At 38.6% G+C, this 17,586-nt stretch overlaps 1 protein-coding gene across 1 annotated transcript in view; it reads left to right on the top strand.

The window, feature by feature from the left end:
- Positions 1-17,586, top strand: part of RSPO2 (R-spondin 2) — a 98,665-nt gene that overhangs the window by 36,267 nt on the left and 44,812 nt on the right. Inside the window, exon 2 of the mRNA XM_041470833.1 lies at positions 16,525-16,713. Within this exon, the coding sequence (XP_041326767.1) occupies positions 16,525-16,713 (189 nt within the window). The remainder of the gene's footprint in view (positions 1-16,524; positions 16,714-17,586) is intronic.

The following is a 17,586-nucleotide window of genomic DNA, read 5'->3' as shown; positions in this document are numbered from 1 at the left end:
GCTGCATTTCTAGAAGTCACAATGTATGACAATAGGTGTGACTGTTCAGGGTCTGCTTTTATGGGTCACTGTGCAGAATCAGGTCTGGGTGGACGATTTTGGTTTGTCTTAATGTTAGATTTCCTTGTGCTCTGGATGTAATTTCACAAATTAAGTTCTTGATAGATATTTTAACACCTTCTATCCATTTCCTAAATCTTTTGTGCAATTGGTCCTTTTCCTTTGGTTCACTACAACTTTAAGTAGCTCCAGCACATTCTTCCAATTTACAATGTCTCCCTGACTCGCCAGCTGGACTCCACACATAGCCTTGGTGCTCCAGGAAGGAAGACTTGGCATCAAGTGAGTCTGGGGTTAATGAAAGCCTGGAGTGGGAAGTTATAAAAATCAGATGGTTATAGTAATTTTAAGGGGCTGTACTGAGTTTAATGGCTCCATGGGGACTGGTGATATGAATATATGAGGAGTGGAGAAGAAGAGAACGGGCATAGCAAGGTGCCATTATTATATATATTAATGTGTGTGGTGTGTGCATATGTATATATATATATGTATCCCTCATCCCTCTCCCCTTTCATTCCCTCTTTTCGGGAGGTTTGATATGTTTTGGCCAGAATCCTAGTCTGACCTGACTGCACTGCATCATCAAACAATCCATACAGAAAGCTTGCAGAGAGGGGAAGCTGTTTTCAAGATTCAGTTTTTTCCTCTGGCTACAATGAAATATTTGACTCTGATAATCACACATAAGTATTTCCCCTGCATTTGCCGTGGTAATTCTAAATCATCTACTTTATCTTTTATCATGATCAGATGAAACCTATCTGTTTCGTTTTTTGTTCAGGCAAATGTAAGATAGGTTTCTTTAAAAGGAAAACAGCCCCAAACTTGGATTTTGGTTTGTCCCAAATTCGGAGTCAGAATCACATGGGCCAATGCTCCTGCTGAAGTGGAAGGAGGCAGTAGCTGGAGGCAGGTAAAGGGTTGGCTGTAATCACAGCTGTGATTCTTGTGGCTGGCTGCCTGTAATGCCCAGTGCGGAGGCAGAGGTGCAGACTCGGGAGCTCACAGCTCCAAGTGGAGGCACTGGAAGCTGCAGTTTGTACAGGGCTTGGTGCTTCCATCCTTGTCCCTCAGTGGAGCAGATGCCAGGTGCTTGATCTCAGTGAGCTGGACCACTGAGTCTTGTCCCACCACCCTGACTATAAAGAGATAGTGGTGTTACTTATTAGGCATAAGAAGACATGAAAATTAGGTGTTGCCTCAGGTTAAGGGTTACACTGTATCTTAATGATTGGAATCTGCAGAAAATGAATGTTTAGGTAACAGTAAATAGTACTATGTTGATGCATGATGATTTAAAAATAAAAATATTAGATAATATGACCTTGTAAATACAAATCTTTTGTAAGATAAGATATTCTATGGGACTGTCATGCATTCATTCTCTGTAATTCTAATTCCATAGTGTTAAAAGGTGGTTGTTTGTCTTCTTGGCTTTGCAAAGTCAGCATTGTAACAAAAAAAATATTGTATATTTAAGAACAATGAAATAAAATTGCAACCGATATTCTGCTTTTACTTGCATCTTTTAATTGTGAAGGCCATGTTTTTTAATGTAGTTTGAAAGAAAGCATAGGGAGTACAAAACGTTTGAGGGAAATACAAGCCCTTTTTATGACTTTGTTTAATTAGTTGTTTTGTAGGGCTGGTTTTGGCAGGGAGTATAAATGCATGTGTGTATGTGGGCATGTACATAGATGCACACACATGCTCATAACTTGAGCAAATTATTCTGGCAAGTCCTTGAGACTCAGCTGTGGAACACCACTTTGTTGGTTTAGCAGTCATGTTTTGGAGAGGAACTGTACTTTGAAGAATATTCTAACTGCATCATTTATTCCATTTTTAAAAAATATACTTGAGGTTAGGATAGCTTGTTTTCTGTATGCTTCACAATGTCAGAAAAATAATAAAAGCAAGCAAAGAAAACCCCAATATGACAGAGATTACATATCTTGAGGTTTCATTTTAAGTGTTCAAATAGACATTTGAATACAAATGTGTTTAATGATGTTTTTGCAGAGGCAAAAAATGTGTTATGACTTCCTAAAAATATACCTCTGGTGGTAGAGATGAAAATGTTCTTATGATTCTCAGCTGCAGCTTTATATATTACAAATATCCCCTAAAAATCTTAGAAACTAAAAACTCTATTAAGTCTGAGCTACTAAGTGAGAAATGAATTTAAATATATTGCTTTCTTCCTGTGAAATAACTGTGAAGAAAACAGGTTTATTAGGGGTCATTTGAGTGCACTCTCCTTCCCAGGACATGAGCTTTCATTTCACATGCAATGAAGTAAATTTGTTCTCAGTCATTTGGACTTCTTGTTTTAGAGCCCAGATATACCCACACAGAGGCTTTTTTTATTACACATAGTTTTGTGAATGAAGAACATTTTTAAAATTTTTTGTTTAGGTCTTAATGTGGGACTTTGGACAAATAAATAGGAGAGCATATTTAGTACTATTAGTTTTTAGGCTTCTCGTTAAATAACAGTGTGATTAGGATTTTCTTTAATCAGGTGTTATTTGGGCTCTCCCCAGGCTTTCCTGAGAGGGAGTTTTTGCCTAACTTTACAGAGAACTCATATCATCTGCTTTCACTGGGAAGAGAATTTTTCTTTCTTCCAGTTAATTACTTTGAGTCAAAATGTCTTTTAATGGAGTTGTAATCATGAGCAGGTTAAGTTAAAGACCATAGCTGCACCAAGGCTGTACTACACTGTCCTTTCTTTCTGGAAAACTACCAACAAACATTTATTATGCAGAAAACTATACCAGAGACTTACAACTGGAGCATTCCTGACTGCTACTGTCTTAATTGAAATGATTGGAGTCTGTTCATGTACAGCAATCTTGAAAAAAAAACCTGTTTGAATATCTGTTTAGCTACCAAGTTTTTGGTGCCTCATTGGAAAATTTTCTGCATTTTTCAATAGCTGTTTATTTCAGTGGCTTATGTAATTTTTATGCCTGGTAGTCTCTAGAATGAAATATTTTGAGAACTGATAGGATAACTTTGGAGGATTAATTTCTCTTTTATGAAATGCTCCAGAAATTGAATTGTTCCATTTTTAATAGATTGAACTCTTCTCTCTCTCTCTTTTTAAAATAAAATATAAGTCCATGTAACTTCTTACTTTAAGTCACTGACCCTCTTTCCATTCGGAGACAGTGAAGTTCTATTATCTCACTTTTAAGAAAGAGGGAAGAGTAAGAAAGGCTGAAGTTATTCACCCAAGTCACAAAACAGCTATGCCCAAATTATTGCTTGAACTTAGGTGAGTCTTATCTTAAACTCAGAGCTCACTGAACTAGTTCATTCCTCCTCTCAGAGGTGCAGCCTTTGTAATAAAAGGGAATAAAAAATAAAGCGATTTATTTAGCATATTGTAATTTGTTTTTTATGACCAAGAAGAACTGTTACTAAAATACACTGACAAGAATTATTACCTTTTACTCAGATGCATGCAGACTAAAAATTCCAACTGGCACAAAGCACTCCAATTCAAAGGTTACATAACTATGTGTCACAGACTACAGCAGTGACCAAGCAGCAACAAACCACTTCTGGTCCTTGCAAAAGTGAGAATTAACTAAAATGAAAATTGCCTAGATAGTCCCAGCTGGTAAACCATGGCACACGCTGCAAGTCTGAGCTGATTTGATGGAAGAAAATTCCTTTATGTATATAATCTGTATGTAATCTGATAACTAGCTTGACTATGTTGGAGATATATATGAATTAGACATGAGTTTTGATCTAGCATATTATTTCCCCCTCATTATCGTCAGTCTCTGATCATTCAGAGGAAGAAAAACAATTTTCCTTTTTTCTTGGGAAGCTGTATCTTCTGGTTGCATGTTAAAGTTGGTAACCTTTCAAGGGTATTGGCTGGGCCCTGAAATATGAGATTATGTGTAATTTATAAACTAATGTGTCTCTGCTCTTTTCAAGAGGTGTCTCTGTGGGGAATTGTTAGCAGGTTATTGGCCAGTAGTGGATATTGTCTTGCTCTTTCCTAAATTTCATGTCATTTGAGCTGGGCTGCATTGCTACCTATAGGTCTTTTCCTCTGGTAAGCAATTTTTGTCTCTTAAGACTCACTTTGTGTGGGAAGGGGTATACGTCCAGCTGTGAAGATACCTTTTTTGTTACCTTATTTGCAGTTACAACACATTTCTAAAATGCTTTGTTTCTATTTCATTCATTCATACTTGTTGTCTCCCTCCATGGGAAGTCCTGTGTAAAGGAACATACCTGGACATCCAGAAAATTTTTCGTATCCTCATGTGCTTTGTTATCTATTCCTCCTCCATCTAAGTGTGTTTCACATCATGTAGCTCAAGGTGCCTCCTTCTTCAGGCAAGTGAAATCTGATACTTAACATGCAGGTTGTTGGTGAGTCCTGTGGAAGTGACTTCTCTGGCAGGATTTTGGACTCCCTTCAGTAATCTCCTGCTCGAAGCAGGGTTAGGTGTGAGGACAGACCAGGTTAATTGGGCTTTATCTATTTGGGGCTTAAAATGGCTGTGCCTTCCTTAAACTGTTGTGACACCACTTGGAGTCCTGGACTTAAACTGAGTAGCTCTTGGAGTAACCACAGCATCCATGTTACTCTGAATTTCCTTCCTGGGCAAGGATAAGACAGTATTTCCTCTCTGCCTAGTGCTTCAGGAAAATTTTGCAAAAATTTGAGTTCAATTGTAATGGATTCAGCCCAAGAAGACAACGTGGAACCTAAAGTGCTATCAGTTTTCTAATGCAAACATAATCATTATCTACTCTGTGCCAGCTGCTGTACTGAGAAAATGCAGTGCTGCATCTACACAGTACCCAACTCAGTTTCTCTTCAGACAAATCATATCTACCAGGAAATTACTGGCTTAGTCCTCCACAATGCTCTGAGGAGCAATTTCCTTCTGTGTGGTCAAAGCCTCATTCTCAACCCATGATGCCTAGCCTGAAACCCTGGTGCCCTCCATCCAGCTTGGACATCTGGCAAATCTGCTTGTACAGGCCCTCACTGAAGCTTAGGTCAGAGCTAGCTTTGCTCAGTGCAAAGAGAGCTGTGTGACATTCCTTCTGCAAAATTTCTGATACTGTGAATATATCCTTACATGCATTTTAAAGTTCCTACTTAGCTACATTAAATCTTCCAGGCTATTCACAGCTATCTAAACCTTGAATTTCTTTCATTCCTAGAGTGTTCACTGCTGTATAATCTGGAGAACTAAGGCAAATTCTTCACTGTTACAGAATTACTAAAGCATTTTTTTTGTTTCCTTTGTCATTTCCTTTATGTGCTAGTTCTGTTGAACAATAAAATGTGACATATTGATAAAATGTGTCAATAGTTAAGATGTGATTATTAGTTTACTGGTACCTATTATAACTGCAAATAACTACTTAGTTTTTGCTTATGTTTATTTCTGCTGGAATTTCTGTATGAGTCCAGATTTGGTATCTATGACTTTTAAATTATGTTTCATTTCATCTTCTGGGAAGAGAAAATAAAGACTTTGCTTAAACTCCTTCTCTAACTGCATTTTTTTTTCCTGTTCCTCAGTATTTTTTACCCTTTAAGGAATTTTTCAGTAAAAGTATGAAAAGGTAAAGTGACATATCACCCATCATACATAAAGTCTTCTTGTATGTCATTGTACTTTGTGTCTTAAACGGAGTGTTCTGGATCTTCACGTCTATAGCTTCAGTGCTGCCAATAATGTTTTGTCTTCTGTGGTTTGGGTGGATCTGGATTTGGAACTGTGTTTTGGTTGGAATGCCTCTACATTGGATCCCAGCAGTTTTCAGTGCTTGGAAAAGTTATAACTTACAATGGAAGACAAAGTAAACCCACCTTCAAAGGGGAAAAATTAAATCTCTGTTTATTCACCAGCATGCTGAGATGAATCTTATTGACAGCAGCGATCTGAAATATTCTAGATATTAAAAGACTTGGAAAAAAGTGAATTTTTTAAAATGCCTGGGACTTTGTTTCAATAGGATTTATGTCCCAGATGTTGATTTTCACCAGCAATATGCTGGGTGAAATTTGTGTTGAATGTGCTATCAGATAGTGGCACAGAATACTTACATGGGAAAAATGAATTTCTGTGCAATTTTGTAATTAAGGAATAGGCTGCGACAACCTCTGCATTTCTGAATGACTAGAGCATGGGAATCTGAAATAGAAAACTCTGAGAATGGTGTCCAAGTGACTTTTAACCATCTGAGAGGTGAAAAAACACTGCCTTGTGGACTCCACTGGCCAGGTCTCTCCACTGGCATGGTGTTATGAGGAAAGAGTAAAGGAGTGTTTGTTGTTTTAAGTTTTGTTTCCCTTTGCAGCTTTCACAGCAGCACTATATATAAAGAGTTGGTCCAAGGTGTAGTAAGCCTAGCTTCTAGACTTCTTCTGGCTTCCAGGAGAAGCATGACTACTTTTCTGTATTAGAAATGTAACTATCGGCCTCGGTTTGAGCATCTGCTCATGCTTCCCAATGAAATTTATTTTCAATGGAAGGCAAATAAAACACCCACTTGAAATATGCTGGGGAACGTGCTGGTTTTCATGTACTGTCTTCCCTGCATATCTCTTCCCACATACAAAGTCTAGAAGGAGCTCCTGTGCCTCATATATGGATAAGACATGGTAGATTAGATGCCTCAGCTGAGGAATGTGATTTTTCAAAAACCTGTTTGGGAGAACCCAGCAATTGGTTTTGAAACCCCACAACTTCTGCTGTAGATGGTTTGAGGTCAGCTCTGTGCAGGTTCCCTGTCTGAGCAGGCTCTCCAGTAGACACGCTCCTGGCGAGACACACACTGTCTGCAGCGGAGCTGACTGGTGAGCTACTGCCTGGTGGCCTGATGGAAGGGAGCTCTAGCTGTGCCTTCACTGAAACCAGCCTGCTGGCCCACTGTCCTGTGAAAAGAGGAGATTTCCTCAACCCTTACTGGGGGGAGATTTCCTCAACCCTTATTATTTAATTTGTCTGTCAGTGTCCCAGGAAAGCTGAGACCCTTGTGCCCAACCAGTCTGTCAGGTCCCGTTACAGGGACCCTTCACTGAGCACTCCTGGGTCAGAGGGTGGTTTGACTGGCTGAGCCAGGGACACACACCTACAGCATAAAGGAAACCCCTCAGTGGCTCTTCCCACTTTGAGTGTGTTACCTGCTGCCAGTGACTGCTTGTGCTGTGAAAGATTCAACGCTAAGTTTACAGAATAGCACTCTTTATTAGTATGAAACTGAGACAGATTAAGTTTCAAGAACTGCCAGTGATAGTATCTGACTGCAAAACTGTATTCAAAGCAATCCCCAATAAAAGTATTTGGTGTACATAGAGTATGGTTCTTACCCAAAAGGTGTCCCTGTGGGGGCGGAAACAGGTTCAGCCCGTTGGCTGCTCCCAGCAGTTACTATGGAGTCTTCCCTAGCATTTCCCCATTCTCACTTACTATTTCTTTATGTTTAGGTGGAGCTTGAGGGGCTCTAGTCATACATACCTTTGTTACTGATTAGTCTAAAATTATCTTGTTTTGCTCTTAAAAATACAGTAAAAAATAGAGAGCACATGTTTAGTGAGGGGTGATCATATCTTGGAGTTGGGTAACTTTGGATGGAGATTAATATTACAATTAGGTTGCAATGAACTGAGTTCATCCAAGGAGAGCAATTTCACCACACTTGCTGACTCAGCAGCTGGACACCTTCCCCTATCTCCCCTGGCTGACAGGTGCTGTGTAGTTTATCAGCTGCAAAGTACCATTGAGTTTCCCTTCCTCCAAGGATTTCTACAGAGCCTGGCTGTGGTGTCTCCACTCCTCTCCACCATCCATTCCATCCCTCTTGGTTGCAGATCATGTGTATGGGGAGTCATTGTGGAGCATCCTAGCCAGGGAGCAGTAGCTGTATTTTACCCTGTAATTTCTACAGTGTTACAAGTTATGTGAGGGTGTGAATATAACTTCTCAGTTTCTGCTTATTTTACCCCCAGCCCTTTTTCCACTAAGACAGAAGAGTCCCGTCATTACATGAAGTGCATTTCAGAGAGAGCTGAACATTGGGGTAGATCTGAGGGGTAGAGCAGACTGACTATCTGGCCTCTGTCCCATCACTTGATTTGTGCAGTGTTCATCAGATATAATCTGTGCTGTGGCCAAAGTCAATGACTGTGCTGCTCTTCCGCTCTGTCTGAATTGCTGGGGTTTGGGGAAGAGCAGCAGCTTCTCTTTAAGGAGCTGTTTTGCGGGATTTCTGCATTTTACTCCATAGACATGGAAAAGGGAGGAAGACAATGAATGTAAAATCTAAATAACAGCATTTGAGAAGTTATCCTTCAAAAGTACTGCATGTTAAAAGTCCTCTTGAGTTTTATGATTGGAATTTCTTGAGGTTACTATACATGAAACTACTGACATTTCATCACATTATCTGGGACTTTTGAAGTATCCTAAAACCCAGTGTAAGTTTATTCAAAGCTTATATCATTAATATTTCTACGGAGACTGAAGATGCCATATAAGAAAAAGATTTTTGAGATTTGGAGTAGACAAAACTGCCCGGAGTTGTGCACATAGTATGCAACTGGCAGATATTGTCTGTTCTTCAGTACTGTTAGACCTATGGGGTTTCTAAAAAAGCATCTATCTATCTATTCAACTATTCAACTCATAATGAGATGAAACAGAGGTCATCTTGGAAGGACTCTTCTCAGTGTGATGAAAACTGAAGTAGTCACTTTACAATTCAGCATCTTCAGTTGATTAAAAGAAGCAGCTGGTTCATTTGTTGGAGTAATCTAATTTCTTACTGTAGCTGAAATGGATTGGCCTATAAATTAAAACTCAGAAACGGGATTGGCAATATACACACGAATGTGCATCCTGTAAGACTTTTGAATACCAAAATGAGTACTTGGTGGGGAATGGGTGGGGAACTAGGCTTTGAAAGAAATGACCTGTGAGTGGTATTTGTGAATCAGTTGGTTGGTAAGGCTTGGTTGTTGTGTCATTTTTTTTTCTGGACAGACTCTTTAGCTCTCCTGTTTGCATGAACACAATGGAGCAGGGCTTTTTCAGTTTATTTTATTTTATATTTTTTTTTGTCTCTGAGTATACTCTGTGGTTGTGATACTTGGACCTTTTATCACCAGTGTTTCAAGTGTGTATGTTGAATTACTCTCAGTTGTAACAGGAAGTTCTAGAATGAAACTGATTAATCTGTGAACAGAAAATATCAGTAAAAGCTAACATTTCCTAGGACATTGCAAACAGGGAGTATGACACTTTCCTCTCTCTGCCTATTTCTGTAGTTGTTTTTAGGAAGGCAGGTGATGGGGTGGTGTTTGTGACCTGCAACAGATGTTCTGTATTTTTTTTTCCATCCTGTAGACAGAGTGAACTTCCCATGCATAAAATGTAAATTGGTGACAGCTCTGGATTTCCACACTGGAAAGTCAAGTACCATTTGTGGGGAAACACTGGGGAAATGCAAGAGACTTGAGCAACCAGACTGCTCCATTTTCAGGGGAAGAAGAAATGTCTAGGAACTAAACAAAGAAATTGTGGAGGAAAATTCACATTCCAAGTAGAAGAAGGAAGCAGCATTCAGTAGAGTTAAGGCAAGTGAGGATTGGTAGGCTGAACAGAAGAGGACAAGAAGAGTTAAATGTTTCCAGATGACAATAGGTATGCAGAAAATGAACTATGAGAGATACCTTTAAAAGCTCCAGATGTTCAAATGAAGAAAGATGGCTGAGATACCTCTGTTAGTAGCAGTTCATCCCAGCTGAAAGAAAATAAGTAATGTTCTCAAAAACATCTTAGTAACCAAGCATCCTGAAACCAGCACACGTCATTTTATTGGTAAACTTCTGAACCTGGTAGTCAGTATGCAATGATGCTAATGCCTAGAAGTCACTAAGTATTGCAAAATATCTCAATATGTAGGTGATTTCTTGAGACTTGCCACGGTGCTGCAGGAGAATAATATCAAACTGATTCTCATAGTGATTCTCCATGTCGTGGTGGTGGGGAAAACCATACAGAAAATTCTGTAAGTATTCAGCTGGATAGATGTGTAGCAACAGTAAAATGTTTTGATTTGGAAGTGGAATAAAATGCCACTGTCTTTTGAGTATAGATGGAATGAGGACAAGTCTCTTGGAAGCTTACACTAGAATAACCAGAAAGACATATAAAAAATGAGATAATGAGCTGATAAGTGAGAGTAGTTTAAGCATAAAAATGTGACATTGGAAATATAATGAAGACCTCCAAAGGAAGTGAAGGAATAATAACCAGGCAAAATTGCTCACTTACAAGCAAAATTTGATGAGATTTATACCAAACTCATTGAAGTGAAATGCTTCTCTACAGTTAATCTGTCTTCAGAGGAAGAGTGGGGAATGTGCGTTTTCTCATCTGTGGAAGACTTTAGAGAAAATGATCCTGAGTGGTGAAGCCTGGTGTCCTGAGGAGGAACACTGGGTGATCTCCTGTATAACAAAAACAATGGCTGCATCCTACCCAGAGCAACATGCTACTTGGGAAATTGTATCTTCATGGTCAAAAAAATTTACATAACACATGAATGTTTCAGGAGAGTAAAATCTAGGAAAAGTAGAGAAGTTATATAGTTTCTTTATTTGTCATTGGTACAGTTGCTTTTCCAATGCTGAACTTTTTTTGAGTATCCATAAGCCTGCTGATAAAATTGTAAGGGATTGATCAAAGTACTGGATACTTTGCCTTGTGGTGAGACATTCTGGAATCTTGCTCTGTTTATCTTACCCATGAGAAAGCTAGGACTTGACCTGATCAGAGGATCTGCATTGGGAAAAAAATTGTTGAAAAACTGTTAACAAACTGGCAGGCAAAGATATAAAAAGGTCCAGTGGTTGGTCCTTGAAGTTCAAAATTCCACTGCACATTTTCAACAGTGTGAGTGATTAGCCCCTATGATATCTTAATGAAGATTGTGGTGATTTTCTTACCACTAACAATTTAAAAATTAAGATTGAATGGTTTCTTAAATTATATGTTTCAGTAAAGCAAAAGTTTTGTGGCTTCTTTGTACAGGGCATTGGCCTAATTGTTCATAAAAATCCCCTTTGACCTTGAATTTTTAAATTCTCTTAATTGCTAGAAACAAATTAGTCTTATTTTTTTTCCTTTTTGATTGAAGTTTTCTGCCTAAAACTTACTTTTGCTTTTACAAAATTCTAATGAAAAATAGGTATTTTTCATGGCCAGCTTCTATTCATACCCAGTCAGATGTTTTTCAGCTGCAGTGGACTTGCAGTGTTACAGTCTCAGTGCCTTAGTATATTATGTAGTATTGGTTTATCTATAAGGCTGTATTTTTTGTTCAGTTCCTTGGCGCCCCTGAAGACATAAGCCAAGCACAAATCTGTTTTATTGAGATATGTATGAGATGTCTTCAAAGCACTAATTGAATTCAGGATTATGAAATCTACTATTTTGCAATAAGTGCAGCTTGTAGTGGTCTTTTAGTTCCTCACCTCCTCTGAGTCCCATCTGCACATCTCGTGTTTACAGTGGTAAGTGTCTTGGAGACATTTCTGCTAGATCTGTACTGAAATCCAGTTACCAGCATTCCTGTGGCTGCAGTCCCAGTTAGGGTGAGAGTGTCATTAAGCTGGCCATTGTATCTGCAAGCTTAGTTTCTGACTTCAGAGAGCTCAAAAGACCAAAGACTGCCAAAGAGAGACACAGCAACCAGATAGCAAGCGATATTAGGGACATAGTGAGCATGTTAGCCTGGCTCTCTAAAGAAATGTTTTTTAGGGAATGACTTTACTGCTTGTTTCTCTGCCAGGTTCTCCAACTGGTTTTGGATTAATTTGTCTATTTCAGCCTGGTTTTCACAGAAGCATAAAAACACCAGGTTCTTGTGGCAAGCTGAAGCACCAGGTTCAAAAGAGCTTTGTGACACCCAACAAATGGGTATACAAGAAAGACACAAATTAGGAGCAGTTGTAGTATGGGCTGCAGGACAGTAAGATCACAGAAATTCAAATGCTCTTAAGTTCTCTTGCTTACAGAACAACTTGTATTCTTGTGGAGAACAGGCTAGACTCATTTTGATTCTCTTGTGATTTCAAATAGTCATAACAACCCACTTAAATCTGCTTCAGCAGTGTGGTTTAAATACATTTGATCTAGACAAGAGTTAAAATAATTAGCTGATATTTGATTTTACTTGATATGGATCCAAACCATGAAACTTTGAACACCCTTAGGGTGTTTCATTCAGTGTTTGGGTACTAGTCTGTGTTCTCAAGTAACCTTTTGAAACTTGGCAAATTTAATACCAGATTTAAAATAAAGGCACTATATGGGGAAGCAAGTCTGTAAATGTTTTTTCTTTAACTATGGAGGCGCTCTGGACTATAGTTGTAGAAGCAGAAGGAATAGAAAATGCGTTACCTGTATTAAGGTGTGTGCTTGTGTTCATATGCAGTGTTCACACCTGTGTACATACTAATGTGGCTGTTCAAAATGTTACTCCTGCTGCAGGGACCTTACAGTCTTAATAGATAACGAAGGCAATCGTGTGCTTTGAGAGCCAGAGGATGGTGCTAGCTTACAGCATGTGTGCATTTTCAGTTTTGTGATGTGATGACAGCAGCACTCTGACACTGGTTAACATTTGTGGGCCGTGTGGAAGGAGCAAGTCTCCATGAGGGATTTGGCTGGAGGAGACCTGCCTGCCTGCCTGGTGCACAGGGATGAGGAGGGTGCTCCTGGCAGGGTTGAAATAAGGATGAGTAGCATGATGTTTTACATTGCATGTGATACAGTCAGTAATCTGGAATGTGATAGACCATGTTTTATAGGCTTTTTATTTTTTCTTGCAAACAAATATAGAGGGGGGGGAAAAGAAGTTATGAAGAAATTAAAAAGGAAGTGTATAGATGTTTCTCTTGAAGGCGGAGGCGTTTGCTTCCTCTTCAAATAGCAATTATATGTGAACTGGAAAAGCTGTATGTGATAACAATACATCCAATTTGCTGTGTTAAGAAACTGAGAAGGGAAGAATTTGTGGCAGGGAGGATTTCTTAGGATTTAGGATTTCTTTAGGGTTTTTCTTAGGCCTATATATATAGGGTCAAAAGAGGCACAGTTAAGTGGGTATCTTCAAGATGGCATCCTTACGTGACCCCAAAACCAGTGCTCTGTATTTCATTTGTTAATGTGTATGTCCATTGTCCAAGTAATTTGTTAGTAGATCATATCACAATTTTCCCTGGCTCTGGGAGAAATTGAAATAATGGAAGGGTTGCAGAATTCAGACCTTCCCATGAAGCTCTGAAAGGAAAACAAGCAATAACAATGTTGAAGAAGATCGATTCAGTCGTACACACTTTACAGTAATTTATGATATGCAAATTACCCAGAAACATTCAGTTTAATGCCTAAGCAGCACAGTGGGAAGTTTGTGAAAGTTCCCACTGTGCTGCTTAGCTCTTTGTGAAAAATCATATTATCTTATACAAATCATATTATTTTCCCCTTACCATTATAATTCTTCAGTGATTTTTAATTTCTTAATGTGCTGAAGAAAGAAAAAAAACTAGGAGACCAACAGGGAAATTCATCAATATGTGACCATTAATTAAGTGAAGATTTTGAACACTGTAAAAATGCAATGTGTGAATTAAATAATTGATCATTTAAGTAACAATAAATACAATATATCTGAGGATTTCAGAACAGTTTTCAAGTTTTGAATATTGGAGCATTTCTATAAGAAGTTAAAAACATACAGTATAAAAATAAAAAAAAAAAAAATTTTAAGGCTGGTCAGGAGATGAAGAAGGAGGAGGGCCCAGGTGTCATGGTTTGGGAAACCTATAAAATTTACAGAATTAATCTATTACTGAAGTCTTTAATATATCTTGAGTTGACCTTGAGCTGTGAAAGATGTTCCATCCATTTCCTGAACAAATAATAGCATAGAATAATGGAAGATCATTTCATTTTATGCTGTTAGCTCCTTTTCTATGGAGCTGAAGCCAAGAGGAGTCAGCATAATTAAATTTGCTTGAAGAAAGAAGGAGTTATCGATAAAGACAACTTACCAGAAATAGACAGAAAAGGTGCTTGGTAAGAGTAACATGTGGCAGTAATAAAGGAAAGTTGGAGAGTAGAATCAACTCAGACACATTTTGAGGCAAAGAAGTCAGAATTTTCATGGAGATCCATGAGAGAAGATGGCAGAAAAATCTACATGGAGCCCTGCTATGTATCTGCTCCAGAGCCTAATTCTTGTTCCACAAGATCATAGAATTGTTTAAGTTGGAAAAACCCTTTAAGATCATTGAAAACAGCCATTAACCCACCACTGCCAAGTCCACCAATAAACCATGTCCCTAATCACCACATCTCCACCTTTTTTTAATAACTCCAGGGATAGTGATTCAACCACTTCCTTGGGGAGCCCTTTCCAAGGCTTGACAACCCTTTCCTTGGAAAAAAAAATCCTAATACCCAATCTAAACCTCCCTGGCACAAACTGAGGCCATTTTCTCTCATCCTATTGCTTGTAATTTGGGAGAAAAGACTGAACTCCCCCTTGCTAGACCTCTCTTTCAGGTATTTGTAGAGAATTATGTCCTTCCTGACCCTCCTTTTCTCCTGGCTAAACAACCCCAGCTCCCTCAGCAGCTCCTCACAGACCCTTCCCCAGAAACCTAGTTATAGATATAGGAATATTCCTAGTTATATCTCAAGTCTTGTAGGCAACAGGAGGTGGGAACTGGTTTAGGAGTGTAAGGCAGTTGGTCTGTTAGGGTGTCTCATTACAAAAGGGTTAACAGAGTGCTGAAGAATCATACATATACCATGAAGAGTAGGGATTCTTTTCCCTTCAAGAGGTTCCCACCTACCTCTTGGTAGGTGATTCCAGCACTCAGAAAGTGTCCCACTGACTGAGCTGTTTCACACCAGATTGCTTCACTTGTCCTGCCTGCCACCCACTAGGATTATTTGTACAAGACTGGAGGTGAATGCTGTCATGCTGAACTCAGTGAGTCCTGTGTGGGGGATGGGAGCAGAGAGGGAATTGGAATGTGGTGTGCAGATGTGTGAAGGTGAGAGTAAAGCTTATCAGCTACTGGTTCCAGAGGATGGTGGGCTTTTCCTTGGGCTTTTTTTTTTTTTTTTTTTTATCCCCTGACTCTGCTGGTGAAGTCATCAGTTGAACAACCTCAATTATCCAGCCATACCAGGTAAAAGTACCAGATTACTACATAAGGGTGTGAATAACTTTAAATATTTAAAAATATAACAATTAAACATAGGCCTTTTTGGTGAGCTGCTCCCTGGGTGGCCTCTATTAGAAACCTCTTGAGACCTCAAAGACACTTTCCTTTGTTGCATAATATTTTTCTTTTGTTTTCAGTAAACCAGGTTTGAACAGGCAAAATTCTGTGAAGTCCTGTAGCCAATTTAATATTTAAAACAGACCTGCAAAGTTGTGCTGTTTTCAGGAATGTCTTGAGTCATCCTCCCTCTGCTAACCTACTGTGCTGACCCAGCACCTGAGAAGGACTTAACAGCCCATGGGGACAAAGGAGTGTTCTGCAACTCTGCAAAAAGGCAGAATAATAAAAGAAGAAAGAGTGATGTGGCTGAAGTCTGTGTTGCAGTTATCAATTTAAAAGAAAAAAATAAAATAATCCAACAAAATCAGAGCAGAGACTTGAATGCACAGCAGCTGGTGACCTAAAATGGTAACCTGCACTAAATGTGCTTCTTTGGTAATGGCATATGGTTTTCAGCCCATTTTGGGTAAAATTTTGCAGAAGAAGGCTCTTAAAACTGCTTTTATTTTTTTTTTTGAAAAATTTGTCTTGATACTCAGGTCAAGAAGAGTCAGTAAGAAGACAGCTGTTCTAGGACCCTGAGAGTGAGGGGACAGCACACATTGCTAGTGCTGTACCTGCTCTGCAGAGGCTTCTGTACTCTGAATATTGCTCGCTTCACAAATCAGAAATTACATTAATGGTGTTGCTCAGTTTCCATGGGCATACCATTCCATGTGCATATATCAGGGTGCTGAAGTTCTTATATTTTGTTGCTGTTGTGTGCTTATGTCCCCAGCTTCATAGAATGCAGCATTGCATTTTTATCCAACTTTATACTGTGAGATTTATAAAGCTTGGTCTCTGCTTGCCTGTGCCTGTATTTTAAATGTGTATAAAATTATTAAACAGCCCTAGATACAATTAAAAATTGTAGAGATTGCATTTCTTTTTATTCAGTGCCAGTGCAGATGTCTGAAAGTGAGTGCACTCTCGGAACCCTCCTTTTGAAACCTTTTGTAGTCATGCAAAAGATGAGTAACACTTTAATGGACAGAGGACCTCCAGCCAAAATACTTTCCAAATGACCTTAAAGTGTAACTTATCTTTTTATTTTACAGCTAACTATGGACCAAATCCAATTTGCAAAGGTTGCTTATCTTGTTCAAAGGATAATGGGTGCATCAGATGCCAGCACAAGTTGTTCTTCTTCCTGCGCAGAGAAGGGATGAGACAGTACGGCGAATGCCTGCACTCCTGCCCGTCGGGCTACTACGGACTAAGGACGCCAGACATGAACAGATGCTCAAGTGAGTTGTTTCTTGCACCCTTTTTGGCAGAAAGCCATAATTCATGCTCGGTTTTTAAGATGATATGTTGTGAAACGTGGTTGTATTTTCACAGATGTTTCAAGATCATCTTAAAACTTTGCTAAAGAAGGTCCCAGCTCATTCTAAGATATATAACATTCAGCAGATTAAGTAGTTGATAAATGGACCTATTTTTTATTGTTGTTATTATTATTATTAATTTAATAAGAAGGGTAATTTAAGGAAAAAATATGTGATTTACGTAGATACTCCTAGTTTTAAGAAACAAATTCCCACTATATGAAAATGAAAAGGATTCAGAATGAATTTAACGTGTACAATTAAGAATTAATTTTACATGCACAATTCAGAATTAATTTTGCATGTACAAGTCAGTATAAACACTAATATATGGGTGGGCTTTTTGTCATATTTTTTGTTCCCACACAAATTTCAGGTGACCAGACACCTCACACCAGACATGCTTTAATATGTAAGTGTTGCTAATTTAATAAAACAGATGTACTATTAAAAACAAACAAACAACCTTTCACTTTTAGTGAAACATTTTATTTGGAAATTTACAACCTGCTAATGTGCAACAAGATTCCCTGTTTGCATGTTTGTGCCTAGAAGCACAACTGTTAAAATCCATGAGTGCTCTGGTATCTCACATTATTTCACCTCTGTCTGGCAGTTGTGCTGATTTGTATCGATTTTTCCATGTGCTCATATGTGGAGTATTACCCACATGGATTATTAATCACTGCTATTACCTCTTATTTCTATTTAGGGGGAGAATGTTTTTGTCATAGTCTAACCAGAATCAGGTCACCTGACATAAGAACCTGAAGTGAGAAATAGCTTTTCTTT

The sequence above is a fragment of the Pyrgilauda ruficollis genome, unplaced genomic scaffold, assembly GCF_017590135.1.
Source record: "Pyrgilauda ruficollis isolate IOZ18807 unplaced genomic scaffold, ASM1759013v1 scaffold25, whole genome shotgun sequence".
NCBI lineage: Eukaryota > Metazoa > Chordata > Aves > Passeriformes > Passeridae > Pyrgilauda > Pyrgilauda ruficollis.
Note: the sequence above shows the minus strand (reverse complement) of the source record. Positions and strands in the feature narration are given on the sequence as shown.